Source organism: Coturnix japonica (genome assembly GCF_001577835.2).
Source record: "Coturnix japonica isolate 7356 chromosome 4 unlocalized genomic scaffold, Coturnix japonica 2.1 chr4random350, whole genome shotgun sequence".
Classification (NCBI taxonomy): Eukaryota; Metazoa; Chordata; class Aves; order Galliformes; family Phasianidae; genus Coturnix; species Coturnix japonica.
Window position 1 is genome coordinate 215,010 of NW_015439533.1, and position 21,581 is coordinate 236,590.

Below are 21,581 nucleotides of genomic sequence, written 5' to 3' on the forward strand. Positions count from 1 at the left end.
TGTGTGTGTGTGTGTGTGTGTGTGCACAGTGTGAGCATGGCAGGTATTTCAGGTGTGCAAGGTGTGTGCAATGCGTGTGCCAGGTATGCTCGTGTCACACGTGTGTCCCGGCGCTGTTTGTGCCCCTCCTGTCCCCGCTGTTTGCTCCGTACGGAGCTCAGTGTCCCCGGTCCCGGCTGGTGGTTTCGGGGCCGCCCCATTGAGGCCCCCGACCCCATCGGATGCCGCCCCTCAGTCCGGTCTGTACGACGGCGATTTCTTCGACGGCGGCTGGTGCGCGGGGCGGGAGGACGCGGCGCAGTGGCTGGAGCTGGACGCGCGGCGCCTCATCAACTTCACCGGGGTCATCACGCAGGGGCTCAACTCCATCTGGACGTAAGGAACGGGCTGGGGGGGGGGGGGTCCGGGGGGGGGGGGCCGGGCGCCGGTGACGCTGCGCCCCCCCCCATCCCCCCGCAGGTACGACTGGGTGACCTCCTACAAGGTGCAGTTCAGCAACGACACCCACGCGTGGCAGCCGTGCCGCAACGGCAGCGAGGAGGCGGTACGAGCCCCGTCCGCAGCCCGACCCGCACGGCGGGGCTCCGCGGGTTAACGGCCGCACCGGGCGCCGCTGTTGCCTTTGGCCTCCGGTCCCGCAGAGCATCCGCGGCGCTTCCCCTCCGCACAAAGGCCGCTTGTGCTGCTGCCCGCTGGGGGGGCCGGGGGCGCGGGGGGACACGCGGGGCTGAGCGGGGCCTCGTGGCACGGGGTGGTGTGACCGGAGCCAAACACGGCACCGTGGTGCCCAGGGACACGCGTGGGAGCTGTGAGGGTGGGTGGGCGCAGGTGGGTCCCCCCACAACCGCAGCGTGTGGGGCTGGGGGAGAAACGGGCTGACAGCGGGGCTGGGGTCCCTGGGTCACAGCTGCGCCAGGAGCCGGGGTGAGCTGCCACTGCCAGGAGCGGTTTGGGGTCCCCGTGCTCATCCCTGGGGGTCCCTATGCTGAGGGGGGGGCACAGAGCAGTGTTATACCCCGGCCCCACGGTTCTGCCCCACTTGGGTCCCTCCGTGCGGGCTCAGCCCGCTGCCACGTGTCCACTCTTCATTAGGGGCTGGAATGGGGCCAGGGGAGGATGGGGCCACGCAGCGCAGCGCCCGTAACCCTTTGGTCCCCAATGGCGGCTCCGCCACATCCCCGCATCCCATCCCCGCATCCCATCCCCACATCCCATCCCCACATCCCATCCCCACATCCCATCCCCGCATCCCATCCCCACATCCCATCCCCACATCCCATCCCCGCATCCCATCCCCACATTCCATCCCCACATTCCATCCCCGCATCCTATCCCCACCATCCCACCCTCACATCCCATCCCCACATCCCATCCCCACATCCCATCCCCGCATCCCACCCCCCCCCCGGGGCCGCGCTGTGCCCACGGTCACGCAGGGGTTGGGACCCCCCCCCCAGGTGTTCCCAGCCAACAAGGACCCCGAGACGCCGGTGCTGAACGTGCTGCCGTGCCCGGCCGTGGCCCGTTACATCCGCATCAACCCGCAGAGCTGGTTTGAGAACGGCACCATCTGCCTGCGGGCCGAAGTGCTGGGCTGTGCCGTGCCAGGTGGGAACGGGCACAGAGTGGGGCGGGGGGCTGCTCCCTGCATCCCTCACCCTGCCCCCGTCCCCACCCCACAGACCCCAACAACATCTACCAGTGGCCCAACGAGCCCGTGCCCACCGACAAGCTGGATTTCCGGCACCACAACTACAAGGAGATGAGGAAGGTGCGTTGGGATCCCCCCATGTGGTCCCCGCAGCCCTGGGTGCCCCCAGACCCCAAAGTGATGAAGACTTTCCCTGCAGCTGATGAAGGTGGTGAACGAGGAGTGTCCCACCATCACCCGCATCTACAACATCGGCAAGAGCTCACGGGGGCTGAAGATCTACGCCATGGAGATCTCTGACAACCCGGGGCAGCACGAAGTGGGTGCGTCTGTGGGGTGGGATTTGGGGCTGGGAGGATGGGGGAGGTCGGGACCCGCAGCCAACACGGGCCGGACCCGCAGGAGAGCCCGAGTTCCGCTACGTGGCGGGGCTGCACGGCAACGAGGCGCTGGGCCGGGAGCTGCTGCTCAACCTGATGGAGTATCTGTGCCGCGAGTTCCAGCGCGGCAATCCCCGCGTGGTGCGGCTGGTCACCGACACGCGCATCCACCTCCTGCCCTCCATGAACCCCGATGGCTACGAGACCGCATACCGCCTGGTACGGCCCCAAATCCGACCCCAAACCCGACCCCAGGCTCTCATCCCATTGCCCGCCCGCTGACCCCACACACCCCGTAGGGGTCGGAGCTGTCGGGCTGGGCCATGGGCCGCTGGACCTACGAGGGCATCGACCTCAACCACAACTTCGCCGACCTGAACACGGCGCTGTGGGACGCTGAGGACAACGACCTGGTGCCCCACGAGTTCCCCAACCACTACATCCCCATCCCTGAGTACTACACCTTCGCCAACGCCACGGTGAGGGCACGGCGCTGCGGGGCGCAGGGACGGAGTGAGGGTCCCAGAGGTGCCCCATGATGCAGCCTTATCACAAGGGGCTCCCAGGGCACGGGGCTGGGCTGGGGGTCCCAGCTGCACCCCAATGATGTGGAGTCATCACAGTTGGTCCCTGGGGGCACAGGGCTGGGCTGGGGGTCCTGGCTGCTCCCCAATGATGTGGAGTCATCACAGTTGGTACCTGGGGGCACAGGGCTGGGCTGTGGGTCCCGGCTGCTCCCCAGTGACACCTTGTGACCGCAGGTGGCCCCCGAGACGCGGGCGGTGATCGACTGGATGCAGCGCTACCCCTTCGTGCTGAGCGCCAACCTGCACGGCGGGGAGCTGGTGGTCACGTACCCCTTCGACATGACCCGCACCTACTGGAAGGCGCAGGAACTGACCCCCACGGCGGACGACGGCGTGTTCCGCTGGTTGGCCACCGTCTACGCCACCTCCAACCTGGCCATGGCCAGCGAGGAGCGTCGGCTCTGCCACTACGACGACTTCATGCGCTCCGGCAACATCATCAACGGCGCCAACTGGCACACGGTGCCCGGCAGTGAGTGCCAGCCCAATGGGGGGGGAGGTCCCGCAGCCCCCCCCCACCCTGATGCAGCGCCGCCCTCCCTCAGGTATGAATGACTTCAGCTACCTGCACACCAACTGCTTCGAGATCACGGTGGAGCTCTCGTGTGACAAGTTCCCCCACGTCTCCGAGCTGCCAACAGAGTGGGAGAACAACCGCGAGTCGCTGCTGCTCTACATGGAGCAGGTGGGGGCTGCAGGGGGCGGCCGGGGGTCCCCACTATCCCCAGGGCTTTGCAGCACCTTCCCTGCTCCCTGCCTGGGGCTGGAGGCAGCGGGGCTGCAGGGGGCGTGTGCTGTGTGTGGGTTCCATGTGTGCCATGGGGTGCTGCCATGGGGTCGTGCCATGGGGCCAGGCCGTGCCCCAGGACTTGCACTGGGCACAAACAGCCCTGCTGCAGCTGAGGGTGCCCCACACGGGTGCTGTGCAGTGAGGGGGGTCCCGCTGACCCCCAGCCCCGCGCTCCCCAGGTGCATCGTGGCATTAAGGGGGTGGTTCGGGATGAAGAGACGGGGGAGGGCATCGCCAACGCCATCATCGCTGTGGATGGCATCAACCACGACGTGCGGACAGGTACAGCGGGACGGGGACGGGCAGGGGGCGGGGACGGGGTGGGGATGGGATGAGGGGGGGGGATAAATGGGGGGGGTGGGATCAGAGGAATAGGGGCGGAGGAGACGGGTGGTGGGGATGGGCGAATGGTGATGGGATAAACACGGGTGCTTGTTGGGTGTGGATTGGATGGACAGGTGGATGAACGGGATTGGGATGTATGGGGTTGGGCTGGGATGGGAATGGATGTTTGATGGATGGATGGGATATTGGGATGGGATATGGATGGGATATGGATTGGGATGGGATGGGATTTTGGATGGGAGACTGGATGGAATGGTGGGAATGGGAGATAGAGATAGAGATGAGAAAAAGATAGGAGGATGGGGAATGAGAGGATGAGAAATGAGGATGAGAGATGGAGATAGGGATAAGGAAGATAGGATTGGAAGATGGAATTGGAAAGTTGAGAAATGGGGATTGGGATGGGTGGGGGATGGTGGTGGGATGGATGGCGATGGGGTGGGAGATGGAGTGGGATGGTGGGATCGGGGATGGAATGGGATTGGATTGGATAGGGGATGGGTGGGATGGATTGGGATGGGATGGGAATGGGTCGATGGATGGATGGGATGGATGGGATGGGTATGGGATGGGATGAGGATGGGGATGTTAGGATGGATGGGATGGGGATGGGGATGGGGCATGGGGATGGATGAGATGGTGGGATGGGATGGATGGATGGAGATGGGTATGGTTGGATGGGATGGATTGGATGGGAATGGGATGGGATGGGATGGATGGGGATGGGATGGGATGATGGAGTGATGGGAGATGGATGGATGGATGGATGGATTGGGGATGGGTGGGAGGGGATGGATTGGGATGGGATGTGGGATGGGATTGGGAATAGGGATCAGGGATGGCGTGGGATGCACTCTACAGCAACTGTCTCCCCGCCCTTCCCACAGCCGCAGGCCGGTGGATTCTGGCTGTGCTGACCCGGCAGAGTCGTATGTGACGGTCGCGGGCCGAGGGCTACGAGTGGGCGCACCCGGCCGTGCGAGTAAAAATCGATGTCGTTCCGGACGGTCCATCCTGCAGTTTCAGTCCTGGCCGGCGCCGGTCCGGTCACGGCGCGTCCGACCGATCCCCAGCTGCGAATGCGGTTACACCGGCACGACTGCGGCCGCCTCGCGCCCAGCGCCGCGCACCGTGACCGCCGGAGCGGGATTCGAACCGCGGCTCCGTGTCCCTTAAGCCCCCCTCTTGCGCGATGACACCCCCCCAATTGGTCACGCCCTTTCCCTGCCGACCAATAGGCTGCTCTGACGGCGCAGGCCCCGCCCCCCCCGTGCCCTACCATTCATTCGGCCGCTCACGTGACCCGCGCTCCCGCCCCCTCGCTCCCTGTCGGCCGCCCTATCTGGTCGTTGCCTGGCTGGCGATGGGCGGAGACCCCCGTAAGAGCGGCATCAATAGGCAGCGTAGCAGCTCTCGGGGCGGCATTGGATCGAGAGGTCCGGCGAGGCGTGAGAGGGGGGGCGGGGCGCACGGGCGAGTGAGTGGATGGGGAGACATACGGGGCAGGGTTACACGGGGCTGCACGGCGGCCGGGGCGTGGGAGGCCAGGTGGGGGCCCGGGGGGGCGGGGGGTCCTGGGTATGGGGGGCTGCATGGCGTGGGTGCGGCTCGTGGGGCACAGGGGGTCCTCCCATTAGAGCACAGGGGGGCTCCATTGGGACACAGGGGGCTCTGTGGGTCACAGGGGGCTCCATAGGGACCATTGGAGCTCCGTGGGGGCAGTAGTCTCCTATAGGGTCATGGGGCTCCGTGGGTCACAGTGGGGGCTCCGTGGGCCATCTGGGGCACATATGGAGCACAGGGGGGGCTCCATAGGGACAGGGGGCTCCGTGGGTCACTGGGGGCTCCATGGGGCACAGGGGGCTCCATGGGGTGTGAGGGTTTAATAGGGACTCCATAGGGGGAGATGCTCCGTGGGGCGCATGGGCTTGTAGTGCGGGAGGGGTCCATCAGGTGGAGGGGTTCATAGGCACTGCGGGGCTCTAAAGAGGCGAGGGGGGTCTCCATAAGGCACGGTGGGGGGTTGTAAGAGTCGGTGGCTTGCCATTGGGGGGGGGAGCTGGCATTGCCTCCATGGAGCCCCCCCCCCCCCGTGTGGAGGTGCCGTGTCCCCCCCCCCCTTCAGGCCCGATCCAACCCCGTCCCACCGCAGGGCAGCGCATCATGGCGGGGTTCCGGATCCGTCCGTACCGTGACGATGACTCCGAGGCGGCCCGCGATGTCTTTGCCACGGCCATGAGCGAATACGCCCCGTCTCTGTGCCTGCACGTCCTGCGGCAGCCCTGGGTGCTGCTGCTGCTGGGCTGCACCTTCTGCCTTCTAATGGCCAGCGCCCGCTCGCTGCTGCTGCCCGTGTTGGCGTTAACGCTGCTGCTGGCGCTGGGCCGGCAGCTGCTGGGCTGCGCGTGGAGCGCGTACATCGAGCGCTGCCTCGGGGCCGACCTGAGCGATATCCGGGGGTCGTACACAGACGGGGGGTTCTGGGTGGCGGAGGCGGACGGGAGGGTGGTGGGCACGGTGGGCGTGATGCCGGCGGGGGAGGGGGGGCTGCTGGTGTTGAAGCGGATGGCGGTGCGCAAGGATTATCGAGGCCGGGGGGTCGCCAAGGCGCTGTGTCGGGCGGTGCTGGACTTTGCGAGGCGGCGGCCCGGCTGTGCGGCCGTGGTGCTCAACACCATCATGCTGCAGCACGACGCACGAGCCCTGTACGAGCGGCTGGGATTCCGCCGGCAGCGCCGCTTCGTGCTGCCCACCGTGTACGGCCGCGTGGCCAACTGCACCGTCACCACGTACCGCTACGAGCTGCAGTGAGCGGCCGCCGCACGGAGCGCCCGGTTCAGCCGGTGCCGCCCCGCGGGGAAGGACGGAGCTCCGGGCCCGAACCGCAGCGGTGCAGCTCCGTGTGGGGGGGGGGCGGTGCCGTGCGGCTGAGCCGGGTGGGCGCTGACCCGCGGGGACCCTGCCCCGTTCCGCTGAGTCACGCTGACTCAGCACGGGGCTCCTCGCGCACGGGGCTGTGTCGTGCTGCCGGTGCCCGTGGGGACACGGGGACCCTCGTGCCGCAGGTCGGAGATGTGGCCGCCCCCAGCCCCGCTGCCCCTCGGCTCCGAGGGTCCCGTGTCCGCCGAGGGCTGACCTACCCCGGGACGTTGTGGTGCGGAGCCGGGACCCAGCTGAGTGGGCACCCACAGAGACCCCCGGCCGTGTCCCCTCGCCGTGCTGGGGTCGGATTCGCGCCTGCCCTCCTTAATGTTGCCATAATAAAAGAGCATCGGAGCTGCCCGTGGGGTCACACTGTGCCTCCCCCCTCCCGCCGTCCCCCCCCACCGCTCCCGGGGCAGTGCCGGCCTTTGCTCGCCGGTATAAAGGTGCCGAGCTCTGCCCCGCACCGCGGCCCCGCAGCCGTAGGCAAAGCCGCCGTGGAAGGAGGACGCGAAGTGGGGGCTTCGCAGCTCCCCGCGGGTTCAACTCCCCGAGCCGCCCTGTCGGCGCTGCCCGGCCCTGCGCTCCGGTAAGAGCCGCCGCCTCCCGCAAACGGAGCGGGACGGAGTGCGGGATCCGGCTGCGGGAGGGGGGACGGCAAAGGGAGCGGGGCGGGACGGCGCTGGGACTGCGGGGAGACACGGGGGGCAAAGCTGGGCACGGCGACCCCCGAACCCCGAAGTTCCTTGTGCTGAGGATGGGGAGACACCGGCACAGACTGCGCAGGGAGCTGGTGGGACCATGGGGATATTCAGGTTGGGCTGGGGGGGCTCTGAGCGCTGATGGAGCTGTGGGTGTCCAGGATCATTGCTGGGGGGGTGGGATGCACAGAATCACAGCACGGTTGGGTTGGAAGGGACCCCAAGGATCACAGAGCTCCAACCCCCCACCACAGGCAGGGCCACCAACCTCCACATTGATACCAGCCCAGGCTGCCCAGGGCCCCATCCAACCTGGCCTTCAACACCTCCAGGGATGGACGGGGCATCCACAGCCTCTGGGCAGCTGTTCCAGCACCTCCCCACTCTCACATTAAAGAACTTCCCTCTGACATCCAGCCTCAATCTGCCTCCTTCAGCTCCAATCCATTTCCCCTAGTCCTGCTGTTATCTGCCCTTTCCAAGAGCTGACTCCCCTCCTGTCTGTAGGCTCCTTCAGGTCCTGGCAGGCTGCACTGAGCTCACCCCATATTCTTCTCTTCTCCATGCTGAACAAGCCCAGCTCCCTCAGCCTGTCATTGCTGTTGAGGTGCTGCAGCCCCCTGAGCATCTTTGTGGCCTCTGGACCCTTTCCACACAGCACACACACAGCCCTGCACACAGCACTGCACATGGAGCCTCACAAGAGCAGAGCAGAGAGGGACCCGATGGCCTTTGAAGGTCCCTCCCAACTCAAACCATCCTTTGGCTTCTATGAAGGTCCCTCCCAGCTCCATCCAGCTCTATGAAGCTCCCCCCATCCCCAACCCCTCCCTGGTTCTGAATTGCAGCCCCCGGTGCCCATGGCTCCCTATCGCATCCGGCTGTACCGTGATGAGGACTACGATGCCGTGCGCTCCCTGTTTGCCCGTGGCATCATGGAGCACGCCCCGGCCATGTACCGCCACGTGCTGTGTTTGACACGGGTGCAGCTGGGGCTGCTGTCCCTGTTCTGGGCTGTGTGTGCCATGGCTGGCAGCTGGCTGCTGGCATTAGCTGCCGTGGTGCTGGTGCTGGCAGCCATGTGGCCCGTGATTCACTCCTTCAGCAAGTCCTTCGTGACCGAGGCGCTGGTCGCTGATCTGCAGGACATTGACAGTTATTACATGCGGGCGCCCGACTCCTGCTTCTGGGTGGTGGAGGCCGGGGGGGCGGTGGTGGCCATGGTGGGCGCAGCCCCGACGCAGGACCTGGAGCGGCCCGGCCCGGCCATGGAGCTCAAGAGGCTGTCGGTGAGCAGGGAGCACCGCGGTCACGGCATCTCCAGGGCGCTGTGCGGGGAGGTGCTGCGCTTCGCCCGGGCGCGGGGCTACGGGGCCGTGGTGCTGTACACCTCCACGGTGCAGCTGGTGGCACAGCGGCTGTACGAGAGCCAGGGCTTCAGGAAGGTGCTTGAACGCAGCCCGTCCCTGTTCTCCAGACTGATCTGCTTCCATCTCATCCATTACCGCCTCCAGCTGCCCAGCCACCCGTAGGGCCCCCCCTGTTCTTACAGCACCGAGAAATAAACAGAGACTGCAGAAGGGTGTGAGCAGTGAGATGCAGATGTGCACATGTGCTGCAGATGTGCACTTGTTGTGTATTCCATCCTGCCTCCACGTGGCTCGTACCTGTCAGCTCAGCCCTGCACAGCCCCTCTGTAGGGTCTTCACAGCCCAGAGTGGGGTCACTGCGCTGTAACCACCCACAGTTGGTGCTGGGGGGCTCCTGGGGGTCTCATGTTGTGCCCCCAGCAGCGCTGCTGTGCTGGGTCACTGCAGGGCACTGCGTGAGGGCAGGGGAAGGCGGTTGGTGTGTGTGGGGCAGGATGTGGGGCAGTGGCTGGAGGTGGATGTACAGCACCTCACCAACATCACCAGGATCATCACACAGCGGCTGCACTCCGTCTGGATGTGGGGCAGAAAGTGGGGGATAAAAGGGGTCTGGTGGGTTTCAGAATGGCACCATCTGCCTGGTGCCGAGGTGCCGGGCTGTGCCCCAGGTGGGTGGTGCCCCATGGGGACCCAGATGGTCCTCGGCTGAGCCACGCTGCGGACACCCCGTGGGGACAGGGGGACCCCTGTGCCATGTGCAGAGCCATGTGGATGATGCCCCATGGGATCCTCATCATTAGGCTGATCCATACTGACTCCCCATGGGATCCTCATCATTAGGCTGATCCATACTGTCTCCCCATGGGGCTCCTTGTGCCATGTGGCTGAACCGTGTGGACGATGCCCTATGGAGACCCCCATGCCACATGGCTGAGCCATGCTGGTTGTGTCCCATGGGGACACGGGGACCCTCATACTGCAGGCTGGGGACGTGTCTCCCTCCCCACCCCCATTCCTGCTGCTCCTCAGGCCCGGGGGGTTCAGCCTTCCCGGGGGCCCCGACACCCCCACGCCCCCCCAGCTGAGTGGGGACCCCCAGAAGGACCCCCGGCCACGTCCCCTCTCCGTGCTGTGGTCGGATTCGCGCCTGCCCTCCATAGCGCTGCCATAATACAAGAGCATCGTAGCGCTGCCCGCGGCCCTTGTCTGCACCGCGGGGTCACAGTGTGTGCCCCGCACCCCCCACCCTCCTCCCCCGCCGCTCCCTGGGCAGTGCCGGCCTTTGCTCGCCGGTTTAAAGGTGCCGAGCTCTGCCCCGCACCGCGGCCCCGCAGCGCAGCTCCCGCAGCCGTTGGCAAAGCCGCCGTTGGGGCGGTCGTGGGCCGGGGGCTCCGCAGCTCCCCGTGGGCTCAGCTCCCCCCAACGCACGAGCATCGCTCGCCGCGCTCGGCCCCGGTCCCCGCGGGGGCGCTGCGCAATCCCGGCTGCTCGCGGGGCTGCGGGCCCGGCTCGGTGCTGCGGGCCCGGCGCGGTGGGCCCGGCGCTGCCCGGCCCTGAGCACCGGTAAGAGCCGGTAAGAGCCGCGCCGCCGCCTCCCGCAAGCGGAGGGGGAACGGAACGGCTGCGGGACGGGGGACGGCAAAGGGAGCGGGGCGGAACGGAGCGGGACGGCGCGGGGGCTGCGCGGGTCGCACGGGGGGCGGCGGAGTAGAGAGAAGCAGGTCCGTGTGCGGGGTGTCCGGTACGGCAAAGCCGGGCACGGCGACCCCCGAACCACGGCGGGACCCCGGGGGCTGCGGCATCCCCGAGCTCCGCCCCCAGCCGCGGGTTACCCGACCTCAGCACGAGCTCGGAGCGCCCCGCACGAAGCGGCTCAGCCCCCGACGGAGCCCGGCAGCTCCGGGCCGGTTGCGGTGCCCGTTTCCCTCCCCGTCCCCCTTTGCCCCCGCTGTAACCGGCAGCTCCTGCCGGGGCAGCGCCGCTTCCCCCTGGTCCCAGCGCTGCAGCCCTCAGCGCTTTGTGCCCCTGCTGCCTCCTCCCGTGTCCCAACCTGAGGGTGGCAGGGGGAGCTTCTCCAGGGACCCCCCGTGCCGGCTGCAGCTCCGGCCCTGAGCTCGGGCTGCTCCAAGAGCTTGTGGGGAGGCGCAGGAACCCAGAGAGCTGGTGGTGCCCCATCCTGGGACACATTCAGGTCAGGCTGGACGAGCTCTGAGTGCCTGGCGGAACTGTGGGTGCCACTGTTCTTTATAGTGGGGTAGGACCTGACGGCTTTGAAGGTCCCTTCCAGCTCCATCCAGCTCTATGAAGCTCCCCTCATTCTCAACCCCTCCCTGGTTCTGAATTGCAGCTCCCGGTGCCCATGGCTCCCTACCGCATCCGGCTGTACCGCGACGAGGACTACGATGCCGTGCGCTCCCTGTTTGCCCGTGGCATCATCGAGCACGCCCCGGCCATCTACCGCCACATGCTGCGCTCGACGCGGGTGCAGCTGGGGCTGCTGGCCCTGTTCTCAGTCGTGCGTGCCATGGCTGGCAGCTGGCTGCTGGCCTTAGCTGCCGTGGCGCTGGTGCTGGCGGCCACGTGGCCCGTGATGCGCTCCTTCAGCACGTCGTATGTTCAGGAGGCGCTGATCACCGACCTCTGCGACATCGACAGCTCCTACATGCGGGCGCCCGACTCCTGCTTCTGGGTGGTGGAGGCCGGCGGGGAGGTGGTGGGGATGGTGGCTGTGGCTCCTCCGCAGGACCCGGCGCAGCGCGGTGTGGCCCTGGAGCTGAAGCGGATGTCGGTCAGCAAGGATTACCGCGGTCACGGCATCTCCAAGGCGCTGTGCAGGGAGGTGCTGCGCTTCGCCCAGGCGCGGGGCTACGGGGCCGTGATGCTGTACACCTCCATAGTGCAGGTGGTGGCCCAGCGGCTGTATGAAAGCCAGGGCTTCAGGAAGGTGGGTGCCAGCAGCCCCTCGCTGTTTGCCAGCATGGTCTCCTTCCAGATCTTCCAGTACCGCTGTGAGCTGCGCGGCCGCCTGTAGGGCCTGCCCTGTTCCTGTAGCACTGAGAAATAAACACAGACTGTGGGACGGGTGTACGGCTGTCATGGCTGCCGTGTGGCTGTGCCTTTGTGTAGCATCCCACCTCCATGTGGCTCATGCCCAGCATGGCCCTGTGCCATGAGCTCAGCCCAGCACGGCCCTGTGCCGCTGTGTCCCTGTGTGTCCCCAGCCCACAATGGGATCCCTGTGCTGTGGTTGCCCTCAGTTGGTGCTGGGGGTATTTAGGGCCCTGCTGGGCCTCACGCTGTCTCCCCACCGAGGACGTGGGGCACTGAGTGCGGGCAGGGGGAGGCAGTGGAAGGCAGAGGGGCCTGGGGTAGGGCCTGGGGTAAGGCCTGTGTATGACAGAGACACTGCTGCTCCCGGAACATAGGAACAGATCCCACTGACCTCTGTGCACATCAGTGGGGACGGGGAATGATGGCGGCTGCGTGACACCGACTGCACGACTCGTGCTGGGGACGGGGGGCCCGAGCCCACGGCCGGGATGGCGGCTGCGGCCTGTTGCGGCCTAACTCAAGATGGCGGCGTTTCCCCGTCCCTCCGGCTCTGCCCTCACTCAAGATGGCGGCAGCCTTCCCCTCTGGCTCTGCCCTCATTCAAGATGGCGGCTGCCGTGGCGTCTGTCGTCACGGAGAGGGCGGAAGCGCAGCCTGAACTGAGCCCAGCCGAGCCGAGCGGAGCCGCCGGGAGGGTCCGGCCCGACCGGCACCATGGACTGTTACACCGCCAACTGGAACCCAATGGGCGAGGACGCCTTCTACCGGTGAGGGGCGGCCGGCGGCTGGGGGACCTGGGCCTAGTGGGGGGACCTGGGCCTAGTGGGGGGACATGGGCCTAGTGGGGGGATCTGGGCCTAGTGAGGGGATCTGGGCCTAGTGGGGGGATCTGGGCCTAGTTGGGGAGGTCTGGGCCTAGTGGGGGGACATGGGCCTAGTGGGGGGACATGGGCCTAGTGAGAGGATCTGGGCCTAGTGGGGGGATCTGGGCCTAGTAGGGGAGTGGAGGTCTGAGCCTGGTGGGATGGGGAGCCCCGGGGCCTGGTGTGGGGCTCTGGGCTCTGGCTGTGGGCTGGTCCCTAGCACCCCCCGTAATGCTCTGCACTGTGTGTGTCTGCCTGTCTGTCCGTTCACCTGCCTGCAGCAAGTTCGAGCTGTACACCATGGAGTGGGGCCTGAAGGAGGACCTGCGGGACTGCCTGGTGGCAGCTGCCCCGTACGGCGGGCCCATAGGTGGGGCCGAGACCCACAGGGGCTGGGCAGGGCAGCCCGGTGTGCTTAACATGGGTGGGGATGGCTGAGGGGCTGCAGCCGGCTCAGGGGCTGCCCCATCCCAACCGCAGCTCTGCTGAAGAACAACGCCAGGAAGGAGAAGTCCCCCAGCAGCCGCCCGCTGTTAGAGATCTACTCGGCCTCGGGGCTGCTCCTGGCCAGCATCCCGGTGAGTGCCTGGGCAGGGCTGCAGGAATTAGGCTGTGCAGGGTCTGCTGCCCACCCTGTCCTCCAGGCTGTGCCCTGAGGTGTGTGATGTGTCTCAAGCTGGACCTGCTCCTGCTGCAGCCCTTGGAGGATTCTGAGCTGTGCCCCTCGGAGCAGTGAGTCCTGGGAAGGAGGGTGGCTGTGGAAGGGCACTGCTGTGCCCCAGAGTTTCTGCCTGGTGCCATAGGTACATGGCTGGGCTGTGAGACCAGCTGCTGCCTCAGCCTGTGCCACTCGCCTGTGTGCCCCGGGGCAGCTCCTCTGGGCTGTCTGCAGGGAAGCAGAGTGCTGTCACTCATCCTCAGCACCTCGAGCTTTCAGGAGTGGTGGTTCTGTGCAGCTCTTGCAACCCCTGAAAGCTTTGGTTTTCCGTCTGCTCGAAAGCAGTGCTGTGTGCAAGGGTGTCGGGAGTCTGTGGGGAGGGGGGGGCACCCAGGCTGGGAAAAAGGGGACGGGGTAGGAATGGGGAAATCAGCACAGAGCTTTCCTCCCTTTCCCACTGTCTAGAGCTGGGGAGAGTATGGAGGAACAGCAGGAGGGGCAGTCTGGTATTCCTGCAGGGTGCTGCAGTCAGGGACACCAGAGCTGCAAATTCCAAACTGCAGCCATTGGCATCATGTGTGTCTCCTGGAGGGGCGGCTGGGAGGTGAGCAGCAGACACTCATCAGTTTCCTGCTTGCAGTGGAAGAGTGGCCAGCTGGTGCAGCTGGGCTGGACGGCCAGCGAGGACCTGCTGTGCATCCAGGAGGACGGCACCGTTCTCATCTACAACCTCTTCTGCGAGTTCAAGCGTCACTTCAGCATGGGCAACGTGAGTGGGGCAGGGCAAGAAAGGTGGGAGAGCTGGTCACCACGAGGTCCACAAAGTTGGGTTTGTGTGTTGGAGAAGTGCTGCAAGGCCTCCCTGAATGATGCCAGCCCATTAAGGCTGAGAGCTTGGAGCTCCCCCAGCCTCCCTGCAGGGCTCTTCCTTTGGGTGTGAGCTGGTACACGTACCAGAAGCACAGGAGCAGGACCTTTCTCAGCTGGGATGCTGCTGGCTGCACGGTGCAGGGCTGGGCTGTCCTCCCTGGGACAGTTTTTCCCCCAGAGCCCCGGTGCCTCTCCCAGCAGCAAGGTGCTGTGCCTTGGTGCCCCAACCTGGGTCCTTCTGTCTCCATGGCACAGGAGGTGCTGCAGAACCACGTTCTGGAGGCGAAGGTCTTCCACACAGAGTATGGCACCGGTGTGGCCATCCTCACTGGAGCCCACCGCTTCTCATTGACCACCAACATCGATGACCTGAAGCTGCGCAGGATGCCCGAGGTGCCAGGTGTGTCTCCTCCCCTCTGCTCCATGCTCTGCCTGGCTCAGGGCCCTGACGTTGGTCCCTGCAGGTCTGCAGAAGCCGCCCTCTTGCTGGGCTGTGCTGACCCAAGATAGAGTGACCATCGTCCTGCTGGCGGTCGGCCAGGACCTGTACCTGCTGGACAACACGTCCTGCTCTGTGGTGGTGAGTGAGCCGGGGCAGCATCGGTGGGTGCGGGGCGATCTGCAGCTCCCTGTGCTTCCCTGGGGCTGAGGGCAAAGCTGTGGGGAGAAGGCAGACGCAGCATGGGAGGGGACGGTCACACTTTGGCCAGCTCTCAGCCCCTTGTGCAGCATTGGTGCCAGTGTGAAGCTGTGTCCCTGACCATCCCTGTCCTTTTCCTCATCCCAGACACCCCCTGGCATGAGCCCCTCCGCTGGTGCCTACCTGCAGATGGCCGTGTCCTTCAACTACCGCTGCCTGGCTCTCTTCACTGATACTGGCTACATCTGGATGGGGTTGGCCACACTGAAGGTGAGCGTCCCTTTCCCTCCCCACTGCTTGTTGTTGGTGGGAGCCCACCCTGCACTGTGCTCCCCCGCTGCCTCTCACAGCCAGACCTGATGGCATCCCAGCAGCTTCTCTTTGGGTACCTCTGGACGTGGCACTGCAGCCTGGTCCTGCTGCTGTCTGTAGGCACCCGAGGTCTGCCATCAGAAAATCCACTCTTTGCTCTTCTCACCCAATTTTATACATTACTCCTCACCTTTTCCAAATCCATGTTTTACTGGTTTTGTGTCTTCCATTCTATGTCCAAATACCCCCCAAATAAACAGGCTGCCCCTGATTACTGTTTCCACATCGGATTCCCTGCATACTCTTTGAAGCAAACCAATGTCCTTTAGACTTTGTTCACTTTTCTGGTTTCAGTTGAGCACAAGCAACTTTTTCTTTATGTACATGTGGGCTGTTTGCCAGAGCTATGGGTGAAAGTTTACAATGACTGTTTATGTGGATTGATGTGATAGAACAAGGGGGAGATGGGAGGTTTAGGTTGGATCATAGGAGGAAGTTTTTCCCCCAGAGGGTGGTGACGCACTGTTCACAGGTTGCCCAAGGAGGCTGTGGATGCCCCATCCCTGCAGGCATTCAAGGCCAGGCTGGATGTGGCTCTGGGCAGCCTGGGCTGATGGTTGGTGGCCCTGCACACAGCAGGGGGTTGGAGCTGGATGAGCACTGTGGGCCTTTGCAACCCAGGCCATTCTGTGATCCTATGAAAGTTCCTCGTGCTCAGTCTAACTACTGGCACAGCATCCTTGACCTTTGTCTGCAGCAGCCACAGCCCTGGCTCCCTCTGGGGATGGAGAGGTGGCCATGTCCTTCCGCAGGACACTTGCTCTGTGTTGCTTTAACCTCCACCTCGGTGCATGGCTCCAGCAGCTGTGCAGTACCTCTTCTTCATGTGCCTTCTCCTCCTTGACTCTTCTCCTCTTTTTCCTTCTGCAGGACAAGCTCTGTGAGTTCAACAGCACCATCCGATCTCCACCCAAGCAGATGGTTTGGTGAGCATTTTCCCAGACATCCCCCCTGTGCTTTGGGCCATGCCTTCATTGCACACCTCTGTGTGCTCGGCCCTTTGCAGGGTCTGCTCACCTCTCTGGCTGTGCTGGGACAAGAGGGATTGTCAGGCCATACCCAGGCCCAGGGCTGGGGTAGGTGCTCCCCTGACCACACGGGGGTTCCCTGCAGGTGCACGCGTCCCCGCAGCCGGCAGCGCGCCGTGGTGGTGGCTTGGGACCGGCAGCTCATGGTGGCTGGGAATTCCACGGAGTGCATCCGGTATCCTTTGGGAGGAGGAGCTGCCGCTTCTGCTGTGCGCCTCCTTGGGCCACAGCGGTGAAAAGCACTGCTCTGCCTGCGCCCCCAGAGCCCTTGTTCCTCTTCTCTGACTTCCCTGGTGGAGAGCAGCCCACCTCCCTCCCAGCTCTGAGAGCAGAGCTTGGCCACAAGAGCCCCTGTGGCTGGGAGTGCTGTGCCAGAGCCCTCTGCTGATTCCCTAGGGGTGAGGGCTGTCACAGTGGGACAATCCCTGTTCCTCCAAAGTGGCTGGAAAGAAGGGTCAGAGGCACAGCCCTTTGGGGACGGGGCAATCAGGGGTTTGCTCCACGGCATCTCTGTGGCTGACCTGATCCTGGCAGAGCTGGGCTGCAGCCAGCAGCCACTTTCTTCCCACGAGCCCTTAGCGGGAGGCACAGATTTGTCCTGGATGAGGACTCCTACCTGGTGCCGGAGCCGGATGGGGTCCGGATCTTGTCCCGCACCTCCCATGAGTTCCTGCATGAGATCCCAGGTGAGACTTCTCTGGGTGAAGCCATCCCAGCCCCACAGAGGGAGGGCACTGGCACAGGCTCTCAGGTCCCAAAGCTTACAGAATAGTTGGGTGGGAGCAGCACCTGGCTGGGTGCATTGGGCTGGGGCAGCCTCTCATGCTTGCTTTATTCTTGTTTTTAACCCCATCCCTGCAGAAGCCAGCCAGGAAATCTTCAAAATCGCTTCCATGGCACCAGGGGCACTCCTGCTAGAGGCACAGAAGGAGTACGAGGTTTGGCACCCTGCTCTGCTCCACACCTGCCTTGTCCCTTGGGCTGCCCCAATGCAAACCCAGCATTACACCCACTGTGATGGGAGAGGACAGCCTGGAGGTCCCTGCGGGGATGCGGTGCTGGGTGTGCAGGCAGCCCCTGCTGTCCGTGGGTTGCTGGGGCTCCAGGTGCTCGGCACTCACCCTGGCTGTGGAGTGTTTCATGTCCCAAGCTCGCCAACAGGCTGTGCTGCTTTGCAGAAGGAGAGCCAGAAGGCAGATGAGTACCTGCGGGAGATCAAGGACCAAAAGCTGCTCCCAGAAGCAGTGAGCCAGTGCATCGAGGCAGCTGGCTATGAGCACGAGCCAGAGACACAGAAGTCCCTGCTGCGGGTGAGTGAAGTAGGCAAGGAGGATCTGGGTGAGGCTGAAGCCGTTCCCCTTCTGCTGGGGGTTCTGCCATGGCCCATCCATCCCCAGAGCCCGCGCGTCTCCTCTTGCAGGCAGCCTCCTTTGGGAAGTGCTTCATTGACAAGTTCCCCCCGGAGAGTTTTGTGCGCATGTGCCAGGACCTGCGGGTGCTCAACTCCATCCGGGACTACCAGATCGGCATCCCCCTCACCTTCACCCAGTATCCTCCGTGGGGCAGGCAGGAGGGGTGACTGCGGGGTCTGGCAGCCAGTGCGAGTCCCCTGCTGTCAGCGCCAGCCTTGGCCTGGGAGCTGGGATGTAACAGGATGGGGAGGGGTGGGCTGCAGAGCCTCACGTCAGCCTCAGGTCACCCTGAGCCCTGGAGCAGGGTCGGCCCCCTGCCCTCACCACACCACGCTGTGCCCAACCCGCTGCCCGTGATGGTGAGCCCACGTTGTGGAGCTGGGCCGGCCCTGCACTCAATGCCAGCCATGGGGGTGCTGCCAGGAGGGGGTGGGCTCCCAGCACACATTGCCTGCGTTCTGCAGGGTCCGAGATGCCCTTGACTGTTCTGCAGATACAAGCGACTCACCATCGAGGTGCTGCTGGATAGGTAAGGCTTGCTCCAAACTGGGTTTGATTAAACTGGCCCTGGGCAACCCAGGCTGTGCCCGGCCCTGCTGCAGTACTTGTGCAGTCTCTGTCTCCCTGGCTGGTGGCTGAGTGAGCTCTGAGAGCCTGGGACCCCCCTGAGGCTGGTGTGCACACACAGCACACACAGCACATTGCTGAGCCCCCCTGTGCCCACCAGGCTGGTCCTGCGGCGGCTCTACCCCCTGGCCATCAGGATCTGTGAGTACCTGCGCCTCCCGGAGATCCAGGGCGTCAGCCGCATCCTGGCCCACTGGGCCTGCTACAAGGCAAGGAAGGAAGGCTGGGAGGGGGGGTTTGCCATGCTGGGGCCGTGCTGACTGCTCCGCTCCCCTATAGGTGCAGCAGAAGGACAAATCTGATGAGGAGGTGGCTTATGCCATCAACCAGAAGCTGGGTGACACACCAGGCATCTCCTACTCTGAGATTGCAGCCCGGGCGTACGACTGCGGCCGGACAGAGCTGGCCATCAAGGTCTGTGGGGTGTCCTGGGGGTGGTGGCACCATGGGCTCAGGGTGACACACAGTGGCTGCGTGCTGACACCCTCTGCGATGGCCTCAGCTGCTGGAGTACGAGCCGCGCTCCGGGGAGCAGGTCCCGCTGCTGCTGAAGATGAAGCGGAGCAAGCTGGCCCTGAGCAAAGCCATTGAGAGTGGGGACACTGACCTGGGTAAGGGGCAGGGCTGGGGCTCCTGCACGCACAAAGAGGGGTCCTGAGGCAGGAGGGGCTCTGCAGAACCCAACACCGAGGGGTCTGCCTGCGTCCAGGCAGCAAATCTCTCTTGGGGGGGACTTGGAATCCAGGGGAACCCATTCATGGCTGTGTGCTGCCTGGGCTGATGGGGTGGCAGGAGCTGCTTGAGCCCTGCAGAGCAAGGGGGGGAGCAAAGGGCTCTGCCCTGCCTGTGGGTGTATGCTCGCCTCCCTTCCAGAACTGGCTGAGTGTCCCAGCAGTGCTCCCCTGGGCAGCCGTGCTGGGGAAGGCTCCTTGTCCCCTGTCCTAAAGTGCTCCTTGTGCCCCAGTCTACACTGTTGTGCTGCACCTGAAGAATGAGCTGAACCGTGGCACCTTCTTCATGACGCTGCAGAACCAGCCGGTGGCTCTGAGCCTCTACCGCCAGGTGAGGGCTGCCCAGCACTGTGCACACCCGGCTGGGGGCACCCTGTGTGCTCTGCCCCGAGTCCCCCATCCCACCACCTTGGCTGGGGACCTGGGAGCCACACGATGTGACAGATGCAGCTCGCTGTACCTGCGAGCCCTCACCTCCACCTGCTGCTTCCCAGTTTTGCAAGCACCAGGAGCGAGAGACGCTGAAGGACTTGTACAACCAGGATGACAACCACCAGGAGCTCGGCAACTTCCATGTCCACTCCAGCTACTCGGAGAAGGTCAGTGTCTGGCAGCACAGTGAAAGGGCTTTGGGCTCGTAGCCCTGGGGCTGTGCTGGAAGTCGTCAGCCCCTCCTGTATGCAGTGGAGAGCTCCAGCTCCCCCCAGGGTGAGGAGGGATCCAGCCCTCTGCCCATCTTGTCTGATCAAGGCAGGGCATCATCGAGCCCCCCAGCCCATCCAGGGGATGTCCTGCCCTGTGCCCCATCCCTTGTGGTGCAGCATCTGTGTTGGTGTGGGCTGATGTGGCTGTTTTCTGTCTCCAGCGCATCGAGGGGCGGGTCGGAGCCCTGCAGAATGCTGTGGATGAGTACTACAAGGCCAAGAATGAGTTTGCTGCCAAGGTGAGCGTGGTCAGGGCTGCAGAGGAGCCGTGTCCCTCCCCTGCTCTCCCTGCAGCTGGGAGCACTGGGTGCGTTGGGATCGCAGCCACTTGGTGGGTTAACAGTGGGACGGTGCTGCCACTTGTTGGGACAGAGACCCTTTATTCTGGTGCTTTACTCCACAGGCCACAGAGGATCAGATCAAGCTCCTGCGGCTCCAGCGAAACCTCCAGGAGGACTTTGACAAGCCCTACCTCGACCTGTCCCTGCACAACACTGTCTCCACTCTGATCCAGGACGGCCACCACAAGAAAGCAGAGCAGCTGTACCGGGACTTCAAGATCCCTGACAAGCGGTGGGTCTGGAATGAGGGCAGTGGGTCACAGCTTTGGGGGCAGTGTTGGTTTTTCCTGGTGCCCCGTATGGGTGTTTAGCTGGGTGTGGGGGCTGCAGTGTGCTGCCAGCTGTGGGAGCTGTTCCCCTGGTGCTCCAGGTACTGGTGGCTGAAGATCAGTGCTCTGGCCACCCGCGGGGACTGGGAGGAGATGGAGAAGTTCTCCAAGAGCAAGAAGTCGCCCATTGGGTACCTGGTAAGAGACAGGACCTGTCCCACTCCCTGTCTGCCCTTCTGTCTGTGCTCTCCCTGAGGAGGGTGGTGATGGGGGTGGGCTGTGCTGTGGGGCTGAGCTGCCCCATGGGGCACAGTGGGAGCAATCAGGGGAGCCTGGTGTGGGGCAGCAGACTCCCCTCACCCTACTCGGCTCCTCCTCAGCCCTTTGTAGAGATCGCTGTGAAGCACCACAACCGCTACGAGGCCAAGAAGTACGCACCCCGGGTCACCCCCGAGCAGCGGGTCAAGGCCTTCATCCTTGTGGGGTATGTTGGCTGTTTGAGCCTGGGGGCGCAGGGGGGAGCTGGAGCTATGGCTGGGGCCACAGCAGCATGATCGTGGTGCAGCAGCTCTCCCAGTGCTGGGGGCTTAGTGTGCTCTGGAGGGATAAGGGAGGCAATGATCCTCCTGCTGCCATTGGGGGCTGCAGGGGCTGCCACCCAGCCCCCTCCTTTCTCACAATGGGGGGAAGCGGTGCCTTCATGCCCCGCTTCACCCGCAGGGACCTGGAGCAGGCGGCTGACGCTGCCATCGAGCACAAGAACGAGGCTGAGATGAACCTGGTCCTGTCCAAGTGCTCGGCCGCCACCGACAGTGCCGTGATGGAGAAGCTGAGCCGGGCTCGTGCTCAGCTGCTCAAGAAGTGAGCGGCGCTGACCCTGCGCCTACCCTGGGCTCGGGACCCTCGTTGGGGACACGGGGCTGCACGGAGGGGCCGTGGGGGGGTCGCTGCGATGCTGTGACCGACTGCAGCTCCCCGCAGCTCCCCGCCCCTGCTGCTCCCCCGCCTCCATCCCTGGTCAATAAAGAACGAGACGTTGAAGTGCTGCGACCTGCTGGGGAGCGACCCTCGGGCTGGGGCGGGGCTGAGGGCGCGGGGCTCAGCGGGGCGGGCACAGCCGTTCATGGGGGGGGGGAGTTGGGCTGCTCGGGGGTCCCGTCGGGTCCCGTCGGGTCCCGTTGGGTCCCGTTGGGTCTCGTGGGGTCCCGTGGGTCCCATTGGGTCCCGTTGGGTCCCGTTGGGTCCCGTGGGCTCCCAGGCAGCGCTGGG

General features: G+C 64.8%; 5 protein-coding genes across 7 annotated transcripts in view; all 5 read left to right on the forward strand.

The window, feature by feature from the left end:
- Window positions 1–3,743, forward strand: part of CPXM1 (carboxypeptidase X, M14 family member 1) — a 6,057-nt gene extending 2,314 nt beyond the window's left edge. Inside the window, exons 4-13 of the mRNA XM_015850262.2 lie at window positions 236–375; window positions 460–544; window positions 1,458–1,608; window positions 1,683–1,771; window positions 1,851–1,974; window positions 2,054–2,250; window positions 2,331–2,510; window positions 2,793–3,090; window positions 3,164–3,303; window positions 3,588–3,743. Coding sequence (XP_015705748.1) covers window positions 236–375; window positions 460–544; window positions 1,458–1,608; window positions 1,683–1,771; window positions 1,851–1,974; window positions 2,054–2,250; window positions 2,331–2,510; window positions 2,793–3,090; window positions 3,164–3,303; window positions 3,588–3,743 — 1,560 coding nt within the window. The remainder of the gene's footprint in view (window positions 1–235; window positions 376–459; window positions 545–1,457; window positions 1,609–1,682; window positions 1,772–1,850; window positions 1,975–2,053; window positions 2,251–2,330; window positions 2,511–2,792; window positions 3,091–3,163; window positions 3,304–3,587) is intronic.
- Window positions 3,744–5,850: 2,107 nt separating this feature from the next.
- Window positions 5,851–6,864, forward strand: LOC107306860 (probable N-acetyltransferase camello). Its single transcript, XM_015850263.2, has one exon. It carries the CDS (start codon window positions 5,917–5,919, stop codon window positions 6,562–6,564), a length of 648 nt encoding a protein of 215 aa, XP_015705749.1. The 5' UTR covers window positions 5,851–5,916; the 3' UTR covers window positions 6,565–6,864.
- Window positions 6,865–7,167: 303 nt separating this feature from the next.
- On the forward strand, window positions 7,168–8,977 carry LOC107306853 (N-acetyltransferase 8-like). The gene is made up of 2 exons (XM_015850255.1): window positions 7,168–7,264; window positions 8,225–8,977. Exon 2 carries the CDS (start codon window positions 8,237–8,239, stop codon window positions 8,906–8,908), a length of 672 nt encoding a protein of 223 aa, XP_015705741.1. The 5' UTR covers window positions 7,168–7,264; window positions 8,225–8,236; the 3' UTR covers window positions 8,909–8,977.
- LOC107306852 (N-acetyltransferase family 8 member 7-like) lies at window positions 7,180–11,842 on the forward strand. Of its 3 annotated transcripts, none has more exons than XM_015850254.1 (2): window positions 7,180–7,264; window positions 11,094–11,842. In XM_015850254.1, the coding sequence occupies exon 2, from the start codon at window positions 11,106–11,108 to the stop codon at window positions 11,775–11,777; it is 672 nt and encodes a 223-aa protein (XP_015705740.1). In that variant the 5' UTR covers window positions 7,180–7,264; window positions 11,094–11,105; the 3' UTR covers window positions 11,778–11,842. The 3 variants fall into 3 exon arrangements, with proteins under 3 accessions (XP_015705740.1, XP_015705738.1, XP_015705739.1); XM_015850252.2 differs by lacking the exon at window positions 7,180–7,264 and adding an exon at window positions 10,049–10,319; XM_015850253.2 differs by lacking the exon at window positions 7,180–7,264 and adding an exon at window positions 10,049–10,309.
- Window positions 11,843–12,406: 564 nt separating this feature from the next.
- Window positions 12,407–21,353, forward strand: VPS16 (VPS16 core subunit of CORVET and HOPS complexes). The gene is made up of 24 exons (XM_015850251.2): window positions 12,407–12,564; window positions 12,942–13,030; window positions 13,141–13,238; window positions 13,959–14,087; window positions 14,444–14,588; window positions 14,653–14,768; window positions 14,976–15,098; window positions 16,071–16,126; window positions 16,314–16,403; window positions 16,820–16,914; window positions 17,090–17,166; window positions 17,407–17,538; window positions 17,649–17,776; window positions 18,134–18,169; window positions 18,368–18,476; window positions 18,547–18,681; window positions 18,770–18,878; window positions 19,232–19,329; window positions 19,493–19,597; window positions 19,864–19,941; window positions 20,106–20,275; window positions 20,414–20,510; window positions 20,693–20,796; window positions 21,033–21,353. The coding sequence occupies exons 1-24, from the start codon at window positions 12,512–12,514 to the stop codon at window positions 21,175–21,177; spliced, it is 2,517 nt and encodes an 838-aa protein (XP_015705737.1). The 5' UTR covers window positions 12,407–12,511; the 3' UTR covers window positions 21,178–21,353.
- The last annotated feature ends 228 nt before the right edge of the window (window positions 21,354–21,581 follow it).